The sequence below is a fragment of the Vespula vulgaris genome, chromosome 3 (genome assembly GCF_905475345.1).
Source record: "Vespula vulgaris chromosome 3, iyVesVulg1.1, whole genome shotgun sequence".
Classification (NCBI taxonomy): Eukaryota; Metazoa; Arthropoda; class Insecta; order Hymenoptera; family Vespidae; genus Vespula; species Vespula vulgaris.
In genome coordinates this window covers 1992501-2015000 of record NC_066588.1, presented here as the reverse complement: position 1 = coordinate 2015000, position 22500 = coordinate 1992501, and the positions used below count along the sequence as shown (strand labels likewise).

At 37.3% G+C, this 22500-nt stretch overlaps 2 protein-coding genes across 2 annotated transcripts in view; one reads left to right on the top strand and one right to left on the bottom strand.

The window, feature by feature from the left end:
- LOC127062576 (nuclear migration protein nudC) overlaps positions 1-22500 on the bottom strand; it is a 70314-nt gene that overhangs the window by 9454 nt on the left and 38360 nt on the right. The gene's annotated exons all lie outside the window — the stretch shown is intronic.
- The window catches only part of LOC127062577 (TSC22 domain family protein 1), a 50365-nt gene continuing 37129 nt past the window's right edge, over positions 9265-22500 (top strand). Inside the window, exon 1 of the mRNA XM_050991061.1 lies at positions 9265-9631. Coding sequence (XP_050847018.1) covers positions 9626-9631 — 6 coding nt within the window. The 5' untranslated portion in view covers positions 9265-9625. The remainder of the gene's footprint in view (positions 9632-22500) is intronic.

Below are 22500 nucleotides of genomic sequence, written 5' to 3'. Positions count from 1 at the left end.
GAGAGAGAGAGACAAAGGGAAAAGAGGTTTCTCGTTGCTGCCAAAAGGAACATTACAACTTCCTGGTAAATTCGCGCAGAGAAATCCATCGCGCATGGTTACCGATAAATCGTGATGCGATTAAACCATCACGCTAAATGCATAATTATACGTTGGTCGTTAGACTCACGACTATTACCATACAGCGTCGTAATTCATGTAACGCATGCGGAATGGCACGCGGTGCTTCTCGACGGAATCGACAAAAAAAAAAAAAAAAAAAAAAAAAAAATAAAAAAGAAAAAAAAAAGAAAAAATAAAAAGAAAGAAAGAAAGAAAGAAAGAAAGAAAGAAAGAAAGAAAGGAAGGAAGAAAGGAAGGAAGAAAGAGAGAAAGAAATAATGGCGGTAACTCATTATACGCCGAAAGGAGGTAATAATTATTTCGCTAGCGGGCCAATGACATTTCTATTGCGCAAGCATCAATACGCGTTGAATAATTGCAACGTTTAGTCTCCTCCTCTTTCGAATGGGTTACCTTTAAGAACAATTTCGTGTTCCCGATAAGTCTCGTTTAAAACTTCTATTCTCTTCCGTACACGAACATATAATAATATCGTATATATGTACGCCTGTGTCACGTGTACACTTATTATTAATACCATTATCTTGCATCAGAACCTTCTACCAGCTATTACTAAAACCGCTGCTGCTTGCCACCCGCTACCACTACCGATCATTATACGATGATCCTCATCATGGTTACCAGCCAACGTTTCTGCATTACGAACGCAGCAAGCAAGGATCGACGGATTCCAGTTATTACGAGAAACCGATTGTCGTTCCTGACAGACCTTTTTCTCTCCTTTTTAACGACGAGAATGGGGATACATGCATGCCGGTGACCGCAAGTTAATCGCCGGTCATCCAAGTTAACGCGAGTATTGGGAAAGGATATCGATCCGGGTTAATGATTATTACGTACCTCTGCCTTCTCCGTTCCTTTTCCATAAAACTTGCAATAATAATCGCTATTTAAACGCCCTAAGAGAATTCTCCGTTTTACAATATCGAATCGGATACCAACCGCTTCGATTTTCAACGCGTTTATAAGCCGGAGAACGAACGACGATATACCCACAAATTGGTTCCTCTCGATGAAAGTCATTCGGCTTTGAGAAAGGATATCGTGATTTGGGTCAGTGTGCATCTTTCGCGAGTCGATCGAATATTACTCAATGATGATCGTTACCGTTTCTTCGTTCGTGCGGGATTATTGAAAAGAGATTATCGAAAAGAGATATATATCTTTTTCAAAAATAACTGTTACTCTTTGCGCGGTCAAATTATTTCGTCACACAAAAAGAAAAGAAAAAAATAGAAAGAAAAAGAAAAAAAAAGGAAAAAAAAGAAAGAAAAAAAAAAAGAAGGATATACCCTCACACATTTCTATCATTATTCTGACATTTTCAACGTGATCCAACATCGAACAGCAAGAGGATAAAATAATAATACTAGCTAAGTAACTCAACCTTTATCCCTCATGAAAGGATATATTCTCTAGCGACGATACGAAGAAACAAGAAACGAGGACAATTCTTATCCGTAGTGGTCAATAACTTGCGAGGATCATTAACGTCTTTCGATAGGAATACATACATCGAGTAAAGTGACGTATGGACACATATGGGATGGATACTACTCGGCATATGGTGGCTCGAAGAGACCAATCATTGGGAAACGACTGGAGGTTGATCCGGGTCGCTTCTTCTTCTTCTTCTTTATATATACGAGAACGTACGACCCTCTCTCTTCTTCTCTTTTTTATACACACACATATACATATTCCTTTCTCTCTCTTTCTCTCTCTTTCTCTCTCTCTTCTCTTTCTTTCTCTCATTAAACATCCTACGGTGACACTATGTCGGGTGTCAAGGACTACGAAGGATCAAATGAAACGGCGGAGTAGTTAAAACGATGAAACTAGTAACGAAGCGCAACCAGCGAGCGTGAGATACACAGCCTATACCAAGATTTATTGGATTATTTGCGTATATGTTACAAGGTTGACCGATACGAGTGACAACGCACGCGGCATCGACATCGTTGAATCCTGGATGACGAGTACGTCATCGGTTTCTCTCCTCTTCCGCTGATCAAGAGTCGTAGTATTGTGTATCCGGTCAGAGAAACCTCGATCAACGCACGAAGGCACGCGGGAATCGATCGAAAGAAGACTCGATTATATTTCTCTTCGGGTCGACGATCCTCTCCGCAACCTTGTCCTCGAAATTCGAATTTTTCGCAAGAGCCTCGATCTGTTTTTATTTTTATCTTTTTATTTTTCCTTTCTTCTTTGCTTTTTTTTTTATTTTCTTTTTTTTACTTTTTCTCCCGTTTTACTTCCTTCCCTTTTTATCATACGAATTATGGATCGTTGATTAAATATTCGAAGAGAATTTTCAATCGATTCTTAATACCGACCAATTTCGATTTTTCGATAAATCGTGTAAGAACGTCAACATGGCGAAGTGTGACTCGTTTGATTCGTCCACTCTCGATGGATTCATATTGTTCTGTTATTTTGCATAATATCAATCCTGTTTCGGTCTATATGGAAATAAAAAATAAAAAACAAGCACAATACTAATTGCACATTTATATTCCGTTCTTATCGATACGATCAAGATTATTAATAACTCGTTTGACCTAACTATCTTGACTATTTCATTGATGAAAGTGTAAGGGCGTAACGAGTTCATTCAGACACGATTGTTCGTTCGTTCGATCGATCGATCGATCCATCGATCGATCGATTGATCGAAAAAAGAATAAAGGGAAGAATAAAGCGAGAACGGTATGACTTTCTCATACGTCTGTTGGGTTGATGAAATCTCCTTTCGAAAAAAGAAACGAGAGTCGTATGTAAGAAATACGTAGATAGATATACTATTTTCGAGTGTTGCTACCAACGATTCGTATCTTCACGGACGTGAGCAGCTGACGAGACCCTGGTGTGATGGAAGTGACTTGTAAAAAAAAAAGAAGAAAAAACAAAAAAGAAAAAAGAAAAAAGGGAAAAAAGAAAAAATAAAACAATAAAAGAATAAAAGAAAAAATGGAAAAGAGAAGAAGAAAAAAAAAGAAATTGTGAGATCTCTTTTCACTCACGAACGAAACGAAACAAAACGAAACGAAACGAAACGAAACGAAACGAAACATCCAATTAAATAGCTTCACCTTGCCTCTCATTTTCTTTTTCTTTTCACATGCTCGTTCGCGATCGCTACTTCACTTAACGTACGTACACTATACATAGACACTCCGTAGAATTTCTTAATAGCGTGTAAAAAAGAAAGAAAAGAAAAAAAAAGAAAGAAAGAAAAAGAACGAAGAAGTTTATTTTCACAGCGCGAGAAAACAGGCGTTCTAATCCTTTAAACACGAGGATAACCTCGAACACGCGTCTGACCTCAACAAGAATGTCACTTCGAATTCCTGCATTTCGCAATTGACGGATGCTCGCTCGAACGCGCACGCGAGCACGTACATTCGAAACTACCGGACAACAAGTTCGGAGTCCTAGGCTAACAAGAAGAATAAGAAGAAGAAAAAGAAGAAGAAGAAGAAGAAGAAGAAGAAGGAGAAGAAGAAGGAGAATAACAAGACAGGACGACGACGTCTTCGTCACATTTGAGAATATTTTTAGGAAAGGCTCGAGCCTCTATTACGCGAAACGAAGAAAGAAAGAAAAAAAAAAAAAGAGAGGGAGAAAGATAAACGAGCTACTCTTCTCTTTCCACTTTACTCTTCTCGATTGTATTGTATTATGGTGTAGGAGAGTCAAACGCGAGATGCATACGGAAAATCCGAGTCCAATGTCAAGCGACTACTAACCGACTCATAATACGTCGGTTCCACCGCCTCCCTCCACCATCTCCTTCTGGAATAGTTTATTTTATCCATCCGTTGGTGACGGCCGCTCATTGGAAAAAGGTTACGTAAGGCGAGGCCTAAATACCGATCGGGCACGTCCCGGCTCGGATACTCGTCGAGAGATGCATCTAGATGCATCCGTTGTTAGAGTCAATTATCTGCATTGGAAACTTAGTATCGTTTTTACAATTATTTTGCTTTCTTTCTTTTTTCTCTCGTTTAGTCATTTTTATTTATTATTATTATTATTATTATTATTATTATTATTATTATTATTATTATTATTATTTTAATCGTTTAGTATTATTATTCATATTATTCATATTATTTTCGTCATATAGATGTGACGTGTGCTTCTTTAGACTCGTTGGACTACAGAATGATATAAAAGATACTGCGAAATCGTAAGATCGAAAGATCGACGTTAATCGTTTTCCTTTTTGGAGCAATTGAAAGAAGAGAAAGATTGAAAGAGAAGAAAGGGATGAAGAGAAAGAGGAGGAAGCGTGATCGATTTAGAATCGTCGACTTTTGAGATCCCTCTGCAAATCGTCTGATGCGTTAGCTGACATAATTTTATTAAATTACGCTGTCTCAAACGCGGTACGGGAACACCTTAAGTAATAACGCTTCGCTACGTAAAATGTCCGTGTACGACTTGACAGCTACGCCGTAACTGATATTACGAAATATTGCAAAACTTTCGTAAGGCATGCCACGAGAGAAAGAGAGAGAGAGAGAGAGAGAGAGAGAGAGAAGGAGAGGGCTTTCTCCATTTCCAGATGTTTTCGTTCGTGGAACAATTAACGATGGTTACGAAGAACAGGGGATGCTGAAAAACCGAAAAAAATAAAAATAAATAAAAATAAAAAAAGAAACGTACTCGACAGATTGCCTAGATGATGGATATGCATTACACGAAGAGCATCGTATTTTCGAAAGTATTTATATGCATTATGGAGAATCAACGTGCCAAGTTATATGTTGTATTTGTTATGAAGAGTCAGCATTTTAAAGCAACAATTGAGTTGGCAGGTGGATAAGGGTATACTCATAAATGAACGAACGAATGAACGAACGAACGAACGAACGAGTGGATGGCTTACATACGAGTAAAGATAACAACGAAGAGAAAATATACCTTATCAAAAGTACAAGTAGTATATTTAAAGGTTCCATACAACGAGTCCATCGATATTCACAAATTACGTTTAGAAAGTCGAGAGGTTTGCGAAATAAATACGAATGACTTTTGTAATGTTCGTTCCGCGAGTTCTTATTTTGTTTTATTATTGTGTAAAAAAAAAGAAAGGAAAGAAAGGAAGAAAGAAAGGAAAAAAAAAGAAGAATCTATTAATGAAGCAAGAGTATATCTCTTCTCACGTAAGAAACTTTCTAATTTTCTCCGAGGGGACTCATCTTTCCTTGCTACATGGACTGACTGATCTCCGATCGACCGATCGATTCGTCGATTTTCGAAACGTATCTCGGATCGAGTAAGTACGCGTAAGAAAATCAACCGATCCGTGGCACTAATTTCAGAGTTAGACACCGTAACGAGAGTGGAACAATAAATCGGCGAACTATTCGTCCTTGCGCCGAAGTATGCACTTAAAACTTGAAAATGAAACCCGTCTATGCAACGTTCGTATGTTGAAAGCGATATATCGTAAACGATGTAGAATATATTTACCGTAATTTATTCGACGTTGTTAAATATGGACGCTCGACTGTCAAATGTGTTCTACTTTTTGTAATACATAAAAAAAAAAAAAAGAAAAAGAAAAAGAAAAATAAAGCCACAAAGAGAAGAAAAAAAAAATCAATCAATGTGATTAGGATGAATCAGCAAGATTTTAAGTTACACCAGAATTAATGAAAGCGCCAGGAGAAGAGAGTGTCTCGAAATTACTTTAATGTTCCATCAACGAGATCGACTTTTTTTTTGTATTTAATCCTTTACAACGAACAAAGTCATCGTCAGTGTAAAACCAAAAGAACAGAAAACACAAAATAAGGGAACGAGATAATAAAGAGATCTCCTCGAAGGACTTCCTTTTTTATTCCTAACTTCGGGCGTAATTTCTTCATCGTCCGAAATCGCTTAAAGGTTGAAAAATGAACAAAATGAGGAAGGGTGAACCCTCGTTAAATCGTCCGGCAGGTTCCTCCTCGTAAAGTAGTTTCCAGTAACGAAACGATTATGGTTCTGGAATATGTTGGAGGAAAAAAAAAAGAAAAAGAAAAAAAGAAATAATAATAAACTGGTCCGAAATTGAAAAAAAGCGTAGTGAATCCATCTACTTAAAACATGAGAAAAAAGAAGTGTTCGTGGTGTGTTGGAAATCGTTAAAAAGGGCTCGTTATTTTTGTTACTTTCGTCTAGGACAGCAAAGTGGCCGTGAAGAACCATGACCTGGATAGCATAGTCGAACAACGTTCGTGTAGAAAAATATCGTCGGAGAATCAATCGTGTTCGTCGTCGTCGTTTAGAAAACAATTGTCTTTGAGGTCTTACTCGAACGAAGGTGCAACGACGAACACTTTCGAAGTCTCTGGAACACGTCGAGCTTCTTTTTCACTGGTTCCCAATTGCGGTAGCGACCGTGGAACTCGTCATTAGAAGACAATTTGCTCGACGAGGTGGGCCTTCTTGCGACAGAGATTAACGAGGTACCGTCGTTAGAGCTCGACTGACGTTTATTAAATTATTTCTTTTTTCCTTCTTCTTTTTCTTCTTCTTCCTTTCAATTTAAAATTCATGAGAATCTGGTAAATGTCGAGAAGAAATGTGTACGTACGTTGGTACGTTCGTTTATCTTTGATCGAACAAAGTCAAGATCGATTAAGAATGCATTGTGGGTAACATTAATTTGTCAGGAACGTACTAGAGATATAATCGTTTTTATTATCCAAATATTTATTCATCGTCGATGCCAGTGTGTCTCAATGTAGGATTTAATTCGAGACAAGAAGAATTCGACTGGAGACGAGTGTAAAGGATCGAAGAGAAAGAGAGTCTCCGCGTTTATACGTACGTTCGCACAATGGAAGAGGAGAACGTGTATGCCAGAAGAGCTTGGACTTGTAATATATATATATATATATATATATATATATATATATATATATATATATATGCTTGCATAATAAATCAAGTAAGCATTAAATGACATCAGTTTGATAAATGTGACCGCTGAATGTGACTCTTTGTCTTTCGCGATAAATACCGAATTCGTAGTCAATGAAAAAAAGGGCAATAAAGAGATAACTTCTTTCTTTCTTCTTCTTCTTCTTCTCTTCTTTTTCCCCTCTAACCTTTTTTGTCATTTTTGATGGTTGGTCTAGGTCGATAAAAAGTTTCTTCCTGGCCGTCCGTGACCCACATGGCCTTTCACATACGCCATTTATACTTTTATATACGCCATATTGAAAAATAAAACAAACAAGAGATAAGGGTGAGAAATAAAGACGCGTGCCTGTTTCTTCTTGATTATCTCCCAGGACAATAATCCCAATTTATCACGATCGAAAATACTCAGATACGAAATCGATTCTCTCATTGTCAGGAGACACAGACGAGATACTTAAAGTCTTAAATGCGACTCCCACGTATTTATTCCCGTAATCGTATGACCAAGTGATTACAGGACTTTTACTCCTACGCGAAAAGAAGGAAGCGTAAGAAAATTAAGAAAAAAAAGAAATAATAATAATAATAATAATAATAATAATAATAATAATAATAATAATAATAATCATGATAATAATAATAAAAAGAGAAGATTGTTGTTCGACCATTATTTTATACGTTCTTAAGAAAGTAATAAGATTCGAATATTCCCGCGTGATGGTTCGACTTATTCGATCGAGCAACGAGCAATGCGCGAGATTTCCCGCGAAAACTGCGTACGCTCTCTTTGCCTACCTCGATTACGTAAGAGTGGTCCGCCTTCGGGTGATCGGAGAAACGTTTCCACGATGGAAGACTGGGTTGCGTCTTAATACGCATTCAAAATCGAGTTTTCAACGAGAGAGAAGGAAAGATAAAAACGTAGAGAGAAAGAGAGAGAGAAAACGAGAGAAAGAAGAGGCCATTTTAAGTAGTATTCATATTTCCATATCGTACCTTACGATTCTCTCTCATTAGTCGGCGCCCGCGCTTTTCCCAGACGTTAATGCAAATTAAAAATTACTTGTAAAGAAAGAGAGAGAAAGAGAGAAAGAGAAAAAAAGAAAAAGTATGGTATCTGAGAGCGTCGGGACGGTGCTTCCATGACCCAGATAGCACCGGGTGCCGCGCATCCTCCGCACGAAAACAAGGATGCGAGGATACCTCTACGGAAGGATATTCGAGAGGAGAATCTTCCTCTCTTTCTATGTCTTTCATTCTCTTATTACGAATCGCCTCGAAATAAGTCCCCTTTTCTCCTTCTTCTTCTTCTGTCCTCTCCTTATCAACGCCCGTATTTCGTCGTTTACTCGAGAACGCGGACGAGTCTCCGATGGGTTGTTTTCTCGGCACGGGCCAAGAATCAAGCTACTGGGACAAGGTTGCCAGGGCCCATAACTATCGTACCGCTCGCACAAAACAATACGTGTCTTCATAGCGAGCTATTGGCGACGTCATGTTCTCGTTCTCTCTTTCTCTTTTTTCTCTATCTTTCTTATTCTTTCTCCTTTGTATTCCTTTATCTTCATCTCTTTGTCGAGCACGTACTTGCACGTACATCGCCGACTAATTGAATCAATTCACATCGTATAGCGTACGAACTGTAGATGTGTTTCTTTTTTCTCTTACGGAAATAAATTAACGAGAAATTCAAGTCTGATAGAGTCGAATAAACAAACAGGAAGATTCACCTTAGGAAATTTCGACATCGTTCGATCTTCATTTTAGGAATAGAAGTTTGGATCAGACGTTTTCGACTATGAATGGACGCGTATCTAATTGATACAAATTAGGTCGTTGAGAAAATATCTGGGAAACACTTTTTTTTCAAGGAATAAATAACAACAACAACAACAACAAGAACAACAGCAACAATACGAAAGAAAAGGAAAGAGCAAGATATCGACGCGCACACTCAATAACACGCTAGGTCCTCTCTTTGGGTCCCCTACCAAGCACGCTTCCGTGGGGTCTACAGTCCCCCTCCTTCTCCCTCTTCTTTCGTGAATATCGCGTGCGGGGGTCAGAACCTCTCCCTCTCCCTCACCTTTAGCCCGTCGGTCCCCGCCGAGAAAGCACGGGACGCACCTCCGCTGGGATCACTCGATCCCCCGCAAGTGCCGACACTTGCCGTCGTTTCGATCTTTGAATACCGTGGCATCGCCACGACGATGACCAGTCTTCGAATTACGAGCGAATCCCGCTTGTCTCCCTGGCGAAACCGGTGCTGCCAGCGACAATCATACTCTTTTACAAACTTGAACAAAAATATTTGTTTTATTTTTTGATTTCTTTTTCGCGTCTTTTTCTCAATCGTCGTTGACGTTCTTTGATTAGAATATTTCTTCTTTTTTTTTCATTTTTGTTTTTGGTTAGCAATTCTTCCTGTTTCTTTTTTTGTGTTTCTTTTTTTTTTTTACTCCCAGAGATAATTCTTTTCGGGTGTTCGAGAATTTCTTGAATTTCTTTAGTGAAGAAACGGTACTCGCTTGGGTGTTCTTCTTTGGACAGGAACAACTTGGTTTTATCGCCGATCGCTATGTCGGTGAGTAACAGTGCTTACTCCTTTCTTTTTCTTTTTCTTTTCGCTCTCTCTCTCTCTCTCTCTTTCCTTCTCTCTTTTTCTCTATCTAACTGTCTCTTTTTATCCATTAGTATATTACTAGGCTGGTGCAATAGATCGACGTGGATCTCGCTGACGCGCGTGATAAATGTTTTCTCTAACTCTTTCGAGTTGTCATCGGTGGATGATAAGTGCTCCCTCGGTCCATGCCGTTTGTTATTGATGAGAATGAATCGAGGACAGTGTTCGCGAAAACGATTAATACCACACGATCATTATCGATATCTTTGATCGTGCACGAGGAAACAAATGTTTTCTTTTATCATGAAAAAAATTATTATTTGGATTTTTTTTTCTTTCCTTTTTCCTTTAATCGATGGGTCAATAGGTGAGATCGAAATGCTATGATCGTACGAGAGAGAAGAATGTAATGCTCTAATCGGTAACAAGATTCTCGACGTATGAATCATGTATTTTATCGATAACTATAACAAGCTTCTAATGAAAGTAATCGAGTTTAGAAGCATACGAGATATACACATAACGACGTAGGCATTGTAGTAACATAAACGCGTACGGCATGCGTATGCCACCATTTTCTAAAGATTTTAAATTACGAAGTTCTTTCACGGAATCGAAAAAATATAATTTAATTTTTTTTTTTTGGTTACGTTCTTCCACTTTGAATTCGATCACTTTCTCCGATTTACGTAGGAAATGATAAAAAATATTTTGTTACATATTCAAGAACGATTTATTTTCATATTTATTATTATCGAATATTCTTTAGGTCAATCACTCGTTCGTAGATCTTAGCGCGACCGTGACACTTGCTAAGAAACAATGCGAGTCACGTAGCGAGAGAGTCAGCGTTGATTGACTTCATCGTGATTTATAGCGTAAACGTCGTAGCCGTACTATCGTTTATAACTTTTCCCTTGAACGTATGGTCGAATCGTATATGACCTAGTCGCAACGTAATTAATTTTTCCTTCGCGATAAGAATTTCTTTATATCCTCGTCATCCTAATTTCGCATTAGACGAACGAAACAACCATTTGTCACAAGTTCAATGATAAGAGCTCGAACGATTTATATAAAATCAAGTGTTACGATCTCGCGAATGAATACGCAAGAGAATGAAGCAAGAAAATAATGAAAATAATTACGTGACAATTTATGATGACAATATGATAATGACCGAGGACAGTTAATAATTACAGGCCTAAACGAATTACAAAGTCGACGATAAACCGAATGAACCAACCGAGAGGTGCGTGAATGGGAATCACACAGCATTACGTTACTTCGGTAATCCGAGGTTGGTATTGTCAGAGTATATTACGAAACTCCTGACCAAGATTGGTAATATATGTAATGCGAGTAACCCGCGTAAATTTCACAGAGTCGACGGGCCTAACGTAAAGTCTCGACGAATACGTGTACACGACTATAAATTAGAGTTGTCGATCGAACGATGTGATCGATCGAGTTCGATCGACGATTCTAGAGATTTCGTGTATTTGCCCAATCGATCGACGAATTTATGAACGATCAAAACGATTTTACATCGTTCAGTCGTTCTACTTTCAACGTGATTTTTATCGTTATCGAAAGTTCGACTATCGTATGCGAGATGCAAATTCGAAATGAAAACGAGATAAATAAAATTTCTTCAGGGATGAGCTCGATCGTGAGAAAAGGCTTACTTAAAAATTTTGTCATGGACGTAAGTGATAGCATTTGAAATAGCCATGACCCAAACTCGCGGAGAAGACGCGATGGTGAACGCGAGGATTCCATTAAATACGCATTTCTCGTAATCGTTTACAGTCAAACGCGTTTTATAAAGAATATTATTATATATGTATATATGGTCTTTTTTCTCTCTTTCTCTCTCTCTCACTCTCTTTCTCTCTTACTCTTTACTCTCGACTTCGAATAACTCAATTCACTTTCGGAAGTGGTTCGTATTATGAAAGTGACTGTGGAAAAGTCGTATACACGCTTCGTTGAATATGGTAACTGCCACGACGTCGTTCAAGCATTTCAGTTCGCCGTAGGATATCGACCGAAAGGATTTAAACCTTCATTTTTATCCCCCTACCATTTTTTCACGATCTCTTTCTCTCCCGAAGCGATCAATAAAGAATTGCTTTGTTAATACAAAAAAAGAAGAAAAGAAAGAAAGAAAAAGAAGAAAAGTCGAACGATAAAAAGATCGATGTATCAATGGAAAGAGAGATAATCGTCTTTCGTAACGAGAGAAAAATCGACGATATCGAAAAGAAGAAATAGAATGAAATCTATTTCGTTAATTTGGTTCGATGAAAAGGATCGGATTAACGAGAAGAAAGATTTTCAATAGGATGCAAAGTGGACTGCGGTAATAAAATAGGATACTCGTGCGGACTGTGATTGCAATAGAGAAAGGGTTTAGCCTTGACAAGAACGGATAACTCTCCCTTGTCCGACACGCTAATCGATTTGTTCGAACGTACGTAAATAAGTACGTACCTCGAGAAATGCTGGTACTGGATCATGTAGTACGTGTGCGCATAATCTTCACCGAACAAGGAAATATCGTCGCGCGTATATTACCGAGTGAGTCGATCTATGGATCGCGAGATATGATACTCCTCCATCTTGTTCGAAAGGTCAGGATACCGGCAGCTATCGCTCGCTTAGCCATTGGTGTTAATTCTAATAGAACGACCCCGAGAAAAATAGACAGACAGATATACAGACACAGACAGACCTTCGATGGCGCATTTTTTTTCTTTCGCTTGTCCTGAATTACTTGAAGCGAAATGGCCGACTAGTTTAGCGCTTAATGTCATACGCCTGCCTACCAAGTGCCATAACAACGAGACGGTGTTCTGTCGCGGAGAGACAACAAGGTATTGCGTGACGATAGTTAAGAGCACCCTTGGAATTTGGGACGGTGTAACCAACCGCGAGAATTGCGATCTTTCTTTCTTTAGCTATTTTGGAGTGTCGTCGTCGTTGTCATTGTCGTTGTCGTTGTCGTTGTTGCACGTCGCAGCTGTTACGGGAACAAAGACGGGAACGAGTTCTCGCATACGAGTCTAACGCATTTATAATTCACCTCGACTGGAAGTGGATCGATTTAGTTACGCTAGCTAGAACAGCTCTACTCTCTCGTGGGCGTATCAAAAGTCATCTTATAGCTATATTTATCATGATTCATCTCGATCTATTGTTTCGAGCAAAATGTTCGCATTACGAGGAGCACTATATTTATTTGTTGTTTTCTCAATTAATAATACAAATGGTCGCCACTTAAAAAATTGCCTAACAAAGATGTTGATCGTTCCCGATAACGATTCCTTTGAATTTAGGAAAATTTCTCTGTTCGCAATCCTGTTTCTCTTACGTAATCGCGAAACGCGCCATACGGATATTTAAGACGGCGCCACGTTGGATCCCCGCCACTGTATCTCATCTTACGCCTTTCTTTATCGAAGCTACGCCAAGTGGTGTGCTTCGGAATGGTGCGTACCAAAGGAGGAGAAAAAAATTTTTATTCGAAAAGAATAAGCCATCTTTTCTCTCTCTCTTTCTCTCTCTCTCTCTCTCTGTTCTTTTAGTATGAGAAAGAGATTCTCTAGATAATCCTATATGATCCGAAAAGAAAACACAATGAGAATTCTCCGTGAAGATATTTGTACATTTTTTATTATTATTATTATAATTATTATTTTTTTTTAATTAAAAAAGAAAAAGGAAGGGAAGGCAGAAGCACCCAGCATTTTTCAACAAGGGCCCACACAAATCTCATGATAGAATAAAAAGTCAAGATACGACTTTGCCGTGGCCACGACTATGGCTCGTTTATTTGGCGAGATGCCATGGTCAGATTACAAAGTCACGTCGTGCTTGGTGACTTTTAATGTCAGTTGCTGTCTCTTTATATATACATATCTTTCTCTTTCTTTCTTTTTCAGTAGTATGTCGGAGTAAAGTACATAGATATCTCTTAGCGATTAGATGTCTTTTAGTTCTACGATTAGCATGATAATTTTCATCTCGAAACGACGTATGATGTTTGTCTCGCGAGAATAACAGAACATAAGTGTGGGTGGATAAGATTCCGCTATTTTGATTGTTGGAATAAGTTCGCATAATCACAGTAGTACGATTAAAGATCAGAATGACGTAAACCAAAATGGCATGAAAGAATTTTGACTCGTCTCTTTTATGTTCTTTTTTTACTACGTACGTATATATATATATGTCTTTTTTTTGATATATACATTCCAAAAATTCTTTTCTTTTAGATATAACAGAGATCTTGGTGATAATAAATTATTCAATTCGCGAGGACTTAACAAAGGTCATGGCATTATCGTCTTACGACTACGCACGAATTAGCAAGTCTAACGATGTCGTTATTATAACAAAATGCAAAAAGAAATCGATAAGCCTACCGAGTCTCGTTGTCGATCCCTCCTTCATATTGTTTGTAGGCTTGAACGATCTTGTTAACGTTTCTAAATGAACGGAAATCGAGAACAGTCGCTTATCATACGAGGTATTGAGAATACTGGGTGTCCTTTCACGGTTTCTTTACGATCAGTATTGCGCATAAATAATTTCAATGTTCATTAGAATATACGAAGGCACATATAAAGAACACCACTTTTATTTTGTCAAGTTTGTGAAAATAATTATAATTAAAAAAAAAAAAGATTAATAATAAAAAAGAAAAAAATAACCAGTAGTAGGAAATTGATCGACGTGTTTCGTAATACCATATAATTTAATATTTAAAATTACTCGTGTTAATTCGATTGAAACTATTAATAAGTCATGGTCGATGAATGTTTTTCTTGGAAAAAAAAAGAAAAAAAAGGAAAGACGAAAAAAAGTAAAAGAAAAAGAGGGAAAAAAAATTTCTTTTAAAATAACAAGGATAAGCTTTATCGATTTGCATCTCGATCGTATTTATAATAATACGATCGTGTTCCGGGTCGAAGTGATCCCACGTCAGTATACATCAAACAGGAAAGACGAGAGAAATCCTGACCACGAGACAATGTCGACGAAAACGACAATGACGACGATGACGATGACGTCGACGTCGACGATGACAGTGTTGCGTCATGGCAAGTTACATCGTATTATTAGAAGATATACGAAAGGACGTCGAAAGAAAGGGCAAGATGCGTTTGTCACGATTGCAACGGCACTAATCGCCCTTTGGACGTACAAAAGAAAAACGCCTAACGTATGCAGCATTGCATTCCGTGTAACCTTTCCTAGACGCTTGGTAAGCGGGATGATAGCAAAAGGAAAAGTAACGCATGATCGAAGCGGCAATGAGCGTTTGTTATGCAAGCATAGATTATACTCGACTAAGGTCTACGACCAAGGTACGCGAGAATGTGCATGATCTTCGAGATTCCTTTTAATACCTCGAACACCATTTAATATCCCGACTTTACTAAGTTCTTAATAATCCTATCATAATCCGGCTACGATTTTCTCTCAGGTCTTAGGATATTTTAATATTCTAGAGCTTACTTAGAAATGTTACGAAAAAAAAAGAAAAAAGAAAAAAAAAGAATAAAGAAAAAAGAGAATATACATTCGTACGTTCACGAATGAAAATATTATACGAATTTACATTTTCTCGAGAACGAGATGTCTCAGAAGTAAAGATATACGAGAACGAGGATCGCACAACGGGAATGCCAAAGAAAGAAGCGTTATAAACGACTATGAAAAGTAGTAAACTACCTCTTCAGGGTACAATGATCCAAGAGTGATCTAAACGAAGCCAAGTTGATACGGGACTCACCGAAATATCTTTTTAATTTCTCCAGAAACCTCTCTTTTCTTTTCTTCTCTTTTCTTTTCTTTTCCTTTTAACGTGAAAACAAGAGGTTTTATTAGCATAAGTAAGGGCTAAGAGAGTTCCATGTTTGCTCTAAGGCACTCGATCTCTCTCGTTGTCTTCACAAAGAAATGAAGGTTCGTGTTTCGTCGAGGACTTTTGCTCATTCGAGCCACGTCGAAAGGGGACAGTCGAAAGAGTTCGACTCAAAGGTAATCAAACCCTACCTAACTTCTCTCTTTTTTTTATTTTCTTTTTTATATGAATGAAAAAACAGAAAGACGATCTTTCCGGTGCAAGCATCGATCGAGTTGCATCTTACTGAAGGACAACCGAGCGAGCATTAAATCGAAACGCTTTAGAGTTGGACGTTGACGAGGGTCCAGGATCGTTTCTCTCCATTCTGTTAATTTTTTCCTGTTTTCTTTTTTTCATTTCTCTCTCTCTCTCTCTCTCTCTCTCTCTCTCTCTCTTTTTCTGTTTATTTTTTATTTCATCTTCGCTCGAGCACTCGATCAATATGAACGAAACGACGCTCTTTATCTTATCGTCTTCGCACTTTCTTTCTTTCTTTCTTTCTTTCTTTTTTTTTTATATATCTTACGATGCATGAGGTGAATCACCGTGTAACGAAAATAAGTATTACAGGATGGATTATAAGATATTACAGCACGCTTAACGGATATGGAACAATCGATAATAGTCGGGTTGACCGATCGATTGACGTTGACAAGGGTGCTTATCGAGTTCTCCTTTTTATTTTCTTTCTTCGTGTTTTCTTTTTTTATTTTTTTTTTCAATCATGGGCTCGTTATTCTTCTTTTTCTTTGTTTGTTTGTTTGTTTGTTTCTTTCGCTTTTAAATCACATTCGTGGTCCCTTCCAAACAACTCCAATAGCGTACCAATCTTGAGATACGAGAGTCGATGTTGTGACTTCTGAACGTCGTTGTAATACTCTTACCAAACAATCGGCCACTTTTCTCTCTCTCTCTCTCTCTCTCTCTCTCTCTCTCTCTCTCTCTCTCTCTCTCTCTCTCTCTTGACTCGGATACACCGACTGATTTTTTGGAGTCTCACGAATTTGTCGTATCTCGTCACTCGCTATAGATCGTTCTTGATCCCTTTCCATTCTTTTTCTTACAGTAGCGATTCTCGTACAAGCCTGATATTTATTATAACATTACTCCAATTTCCATACAAAGGACATCATGAGTAACGCCATGAAAGGGTAAGAACGATCTCATCGTACAAAAAGGACACCGCTTTACGTACACGTATATATTTCTTTTTGGTATTCACGCAATGGGAAAGTAGTCCACAAGCGATGTAAGAAGAACACATCGGTATCAGTTTCGCGAATTACTCGAGAGCTCAATTTTCCTTTTTTTTTCTTGTTCTTTTTATTATTATTATTATTATTATTTTTTTTTTTTTTTCGTAACCATCGTACTTTTAATTACGCCATAAAGATAAATCGCGTCATAAAGAAGAGTCTCGGTTAGGATTACGATAATGTTATTTTACGTTACGATATCGCACCGTCCAAAGAACGCGACGAATACTTCTTCTTTTTCTTCTTCTTCTTCTTCTTCTTCTTAAAAACAACGATGTCCGCGAGAGAAGACATCGTCAAGTTCTTTCGTGTCGCGCGAACGCGTTTCGTGCGATTAACCTCGTTTCGAGGTGACGTCCTCGCTTCTGAGGGCAAAGGAATACGTAAGTACATAAGCTCTTGTGTTACGATGATTATGGCTGGCAATAAAGGCCGGCTCGGTAAGAAGAGACCAACTCAATTAACCGAAGGAAATGGTTTTTGAACACTTCCAAACAGTCGTACCCGTCTTCTTTATTAAGAAGTTTTAACGTTTGCTTGATTTCTACGCGGCTTTTTAACAGATTAGTGAGGCAATATAGACGAGTGTATGTAATATTTAAAATTATAATTCATACATCGGAATAAATCGCAAAAGTAAGGTAAGGTGACATCGGTTGTAAAAGAATGACGAATCGGCGATACGGGCTACCCCCGTAATCTTGAAATCGTTAGCATACGAAATTAAAGAATCCTTATAATTAACGTCGTTCAATTAACATCGTACCGTCTCGTGTAATGTTTGAAGTAAACAAGAAAAGAAAAAGGAAGAAAAAAAGTTAAAAAAAAAATCGAAGATAGGTCAAGATATCGGGTCAAGAAATTCTCCTTCTTTTTCTTTCGTTTTAAGAAAGGATCCAAAGGTAGGAGAGATCGAAAAGCTGAATTACTTTACATTTCTTCTCGAATAAGAACCGTATCTCGTGATCCCGATCGACAGTTTTGATAATTTTTTCTTTCTTTCTCTCTTTCTTCCTTTTTTTCTTTCGATGCGATCAGACGTAGATACGCGAGCGTTCGAAGAATGCCTTCGTTATGCTTAATGTTCTCTCGTTAAGGTTCCCGGAACGAGCTTGAGGTGTACGCGATCCTCGATCTAGATCGACCGTCAAGGATCGCTATTGTCGTTTGCACGAATGTCCATACGTCGTCGTCATAGTCATCGTCTTTGATCATTCTCTCTCTCTCTCTTTCTTTTTCTTGTATATCTTAAGGTTAGGGTCACGTGTACTCACGGCAAAGGACGCTCATTCTTTGATCTCAGCCAATCGACAAGGTGGTACACGAGTTTATTCACAAACCCACGCGCAATTCAGTCAGTGATCGTTTCTTTGGTAAAGAAAAACTAAATATATAATATAACGCGAACGTTCTATCGACACTTGAAAGATTACTCTAACGAGCAAATAGATAGTAATATAATGGAGCGATTATCGTAACGAGTAAATAGATAACACGCACATCGGGTGATCGAGAATCGAGCTCGCTGGAAAAATACAAAAAAAAAAGAAAAGATATTCATTTAATAGCTAACCTGAATGATTCTATGCTATTCTCAATCGATCGACCACGAGTATGTAACTTGAAAAAAAAAAGAAGAAAAACTTCCGAGAAATATAATAAATCAAGGATTCCGGATAAAAGGAATGTTATAAATATCCCAAAATATCACAGTCGATCTGTAGCTTTGAAAAAAGAATGGATCTTGATATAATCGATAGTTTTCGATCACATTTTATCAAAAACATATATGATTGGGAACCATATCATATAAACCATATATACATATATAACGAGTTTTATATATATATAATATATATATGTATGTAATATAATATAAATATATGTGTGTGTATATATATAGTTTTAACACGTTATCCACCTCGTTAAATCGATAGCGTCGTTGTTAAGGAGTCGTTAAGGTAACGAGAAGCCTAGAGGAGCGTCGTTGACCTTCGACCTTCGGAACGAAAACGATTTTCAAGTCTGGCTGTCCCTCCCCTACCCACTTACTTCTTCTCCGCCCTCTTCTCGAGTCACTCCACTCATCGTCTTTGTTCGATCGCTCCTGAACATCCGCAACCGGATGAACGTCGATGAATCGACCGGTCCCAATCCTTCTCCTCTTTCACCCCTCTCTCCATCTCCTCAACCCTTTCGTTCTTTCACGATGATCCCTTTACTCTCTTTTCCCTCGGCCTGATCGTTCTATCGCAAAAAAGCCTTGCCCTTGCACGCCTTCGTAACCGCTAAAAAATGCACATTCCGGTGAACGGGTAAGTTGGAATTTATAGGCGTCCTACGGACACGGAGTGTCGGGCTTCGGGTTCTGGACCCCAAGGTCCGCCTTCGTGCGAGAACAAACACGACTATACAACTGAATTAATTATTGAGGGAGGAACGATCTCGAAGTCTGCACATTTTATTCCCATATATATATGTATATGTGTATATACATACATATATATACACACATATATTCTCATATATAAGTATATGTGTGTATATATATATATGTATGTATGTATGTATACATATATATGGAATAATGTGTATATATATAAGGATGTGTGTGTGTATGTATGGTGTTTCGTATCGTATCGTAAAATTCTATTGTTGCAGGGGTTAATAAATTATTTCTATATTTGGTTTGAATAAAATAGAATATTTTTTTGTGGTCGTCAACAAACTTGACTTACAAACAAACTGAATTTAACGATCCATCGTATCGTACAAGTTATTTCTCGATTGTTCGGGAAAATATATCGTGTGGGTGAGAGAATTGTGTCTAGAAACTGGAGAACATTTTGCATCGACCGTAGGCGGATCTCGTGACATGAAATTCATAAAGATCATAGGAATGATCGTCACCTGTAAGCAGAAAACGGCGTTTTTGCTTATCGAGGTCAACGAATTCTAACTTCTTCAACCATCGAACAGACACGCTTTTCTTTTTTTTTAAAGTGCACCGTGTGATTTAAGTAATAGATATTTGTGGAAAATTAAAACTTAGAAATAGTAGTATGAAAAATATCTACCGTTCGTTAACGTTATAAGAATAACGAAAAAAAAGAAAATGAAAAAAAAGAAATACAAGAAGGAAAAATAAATAAAAAAGAAAAAACTTATATATATATAAAACAAAAAATCTTTATATTACACGATGAAAAACTATTAAAATATGCATTAATAATGGTTTAAATAAATAATAGTTAAAATCGAGGCAAATTATATACCGTGAAAATTAATCGTGAAAATTAATCGATCGTAATTACGATTTATTTCATCGATTATTATTTTTAATAACATCGATCGAAATTGACGAATAAATTTTGAGGTTGATCCTTTTTTTCTTCCTTCCTTCTACCATCGGAAGAACTATTGAAAATTCTTTGTATTTCTTCTCTCGATTCCAAGAAATTTGCGGAAGTATCGAGACGCTGCGGTGAAGACTAGCGTGGGAGGATTAAAAAGAAAAATGATCTCTCGATCTCAAACGCGACTCATAAACGTCGAAGCGAGACGTTTCATTCTTCAGAGATATTTTGTTTCTACCTTGGAGAGAAGAGTTACGTCAGATCTTTTCACTCTTTCATCAATCTTTTTTCATTTATCGTTTTACTCGTTGTTTCCGTGTTACAGCATACGTATCATCATCCTAACGTAGAGTGCGTAATATAATGTAACATGTAACGTGCCTAATCAAACCGCGAACGTAACCTTGACGATCGTCAAGCGTGTTCTTCTTCTCTCTCCGATCTACATCGATATTTAATCGTCCTCGTAACTCTCGTAAACACTTGTAATTTCGTTTAACCTCGATTAAATGATAATTACGGCAATGAATCTTACGATATTTATATTTATTTTCCTTTCCTTTCCTTTTCTTTTCTTTTTTTCCACTTGCCAAGATATCCCCTTATCTCGTTCGTAGTAAATCTCGATCGTCATTTGAAAATTTTCAAGATCGATGATCCATTGAAAGATCGTTTATCGTTTTAGCGGCAACTTTCCTTCCTTCTTTCGAGTTCCTTCTTCGAGTGGCAATAATTTTAACGCTATCGCGTTCGAGGGCTCGTAAAATTTCATCCAATGTGTGTAATTAAGCGATACCGTTCTTTTCCACGGTCGAATAAACGTTATAGATCGACGTTTTAAATTCTCCATCGCTAAAAGGATATTATTTCTTTTAACGATATCAAGTAATAATTGAACGAAAGTCTCGTAGTTTCTTAAATGATTTACTTAATTAAAAATATATCGAAATTACGAGAATGGGAGAAAGGCTTTCCTGAATTGGAAAAAGTCAATGTTGCAATTGCGTTATGTTAAATTTTTATATTACATTTTTTTATATTAAATCTTTTTTATATTTAATTTTTATATCATCTTTTTTTAATTTTGTTTAAATGCATAATTCTTACGTTTTGTTTAATAAATAATCTTTATTAAATTTTCTTGCAATTGCGAAATTCGTTATATTACGTTTTTATCGCACTCGGATATTATATCGTTTTACCTTCGGACGATTAATTATCCACGAAAGGAACGTTTATCGAAGACAATTACCTTTTCTTGCATCTGATACGAAACTTTATTGAGCGAAGATGATAATACCACCACGGGAAGTTAATTAAATTCCACATGAGAATGTATGTAACAGTTTCCCTGATTAGCATGTTTCTTTTGGTCCATTAAACGGTTTATTCCGGTAGAATCGTGAGTATATAATCGTGGACTTGAAGTTTCTCTAGCTGAAAACACGATGATAAGTATCTGCATCTTATTAACGAAATGCACGATGATTTTCTTCATATAACGATGTATGTAGCTATTCGAAGTTGGATCGTCACTATTTTACGATTTTCTCAATGGTAATAAAATGGAGGGAAAAAAAGTAAGAAAAAAAAAAATAATAAAATAAAAGAGGAGAAGGAGGAGAGAAAAAAAAAGAAACGGCGTTAATTTCTATTATCCTATCCGTCGACTGTAATAATAACGTGGTTATTATTACAAGTTACATTACGATGACTTACGTTCGCTTGCGACAACCGCAATTTGCAAGGATAAGTCTTCTCCATGTGTCCGATAAATTCTCGCTAGAATGATTTTTTGTTTTTTATGTATAGTTAGGGGACGCCAAGAGAATAGGTAAAACAAATTTGTCGAATCTTTTTTTTTTTTTCCTTATGGCACAAAAACATATGGCGCAATTTCTTGCAAAATTGCGGAACAATTCGAAATAAAACGACGTAGCGTAATTCATAGTTTAATAATCGTCGTTAAAATTTCGATCGTTAATAATAAATTGACGATGAATCGGTAATTTTTTTCTTTCTAAATTTCGATTTATTTTCTTCTCTTGATAATGCACGAAATAAAAATTTCAAAGAGGAATCCTTCCTCCGTTGCTATTGTCAAGGTAGAACCTCCGACGGTAAAACATTTCCGTTTAACCGCAAACTACCGCGATCCCGAGGCATCGAAATCACGATCCGGACGTTGTTAGAACGCCAGTCAAAGGATCATCACTGCCTGCTATTATTGCTTATCGTCCATAATCAAAGATGGCAAGGAGACGTATAATGTGGTCGTTATTCTTAATAGATCGCTCTTGC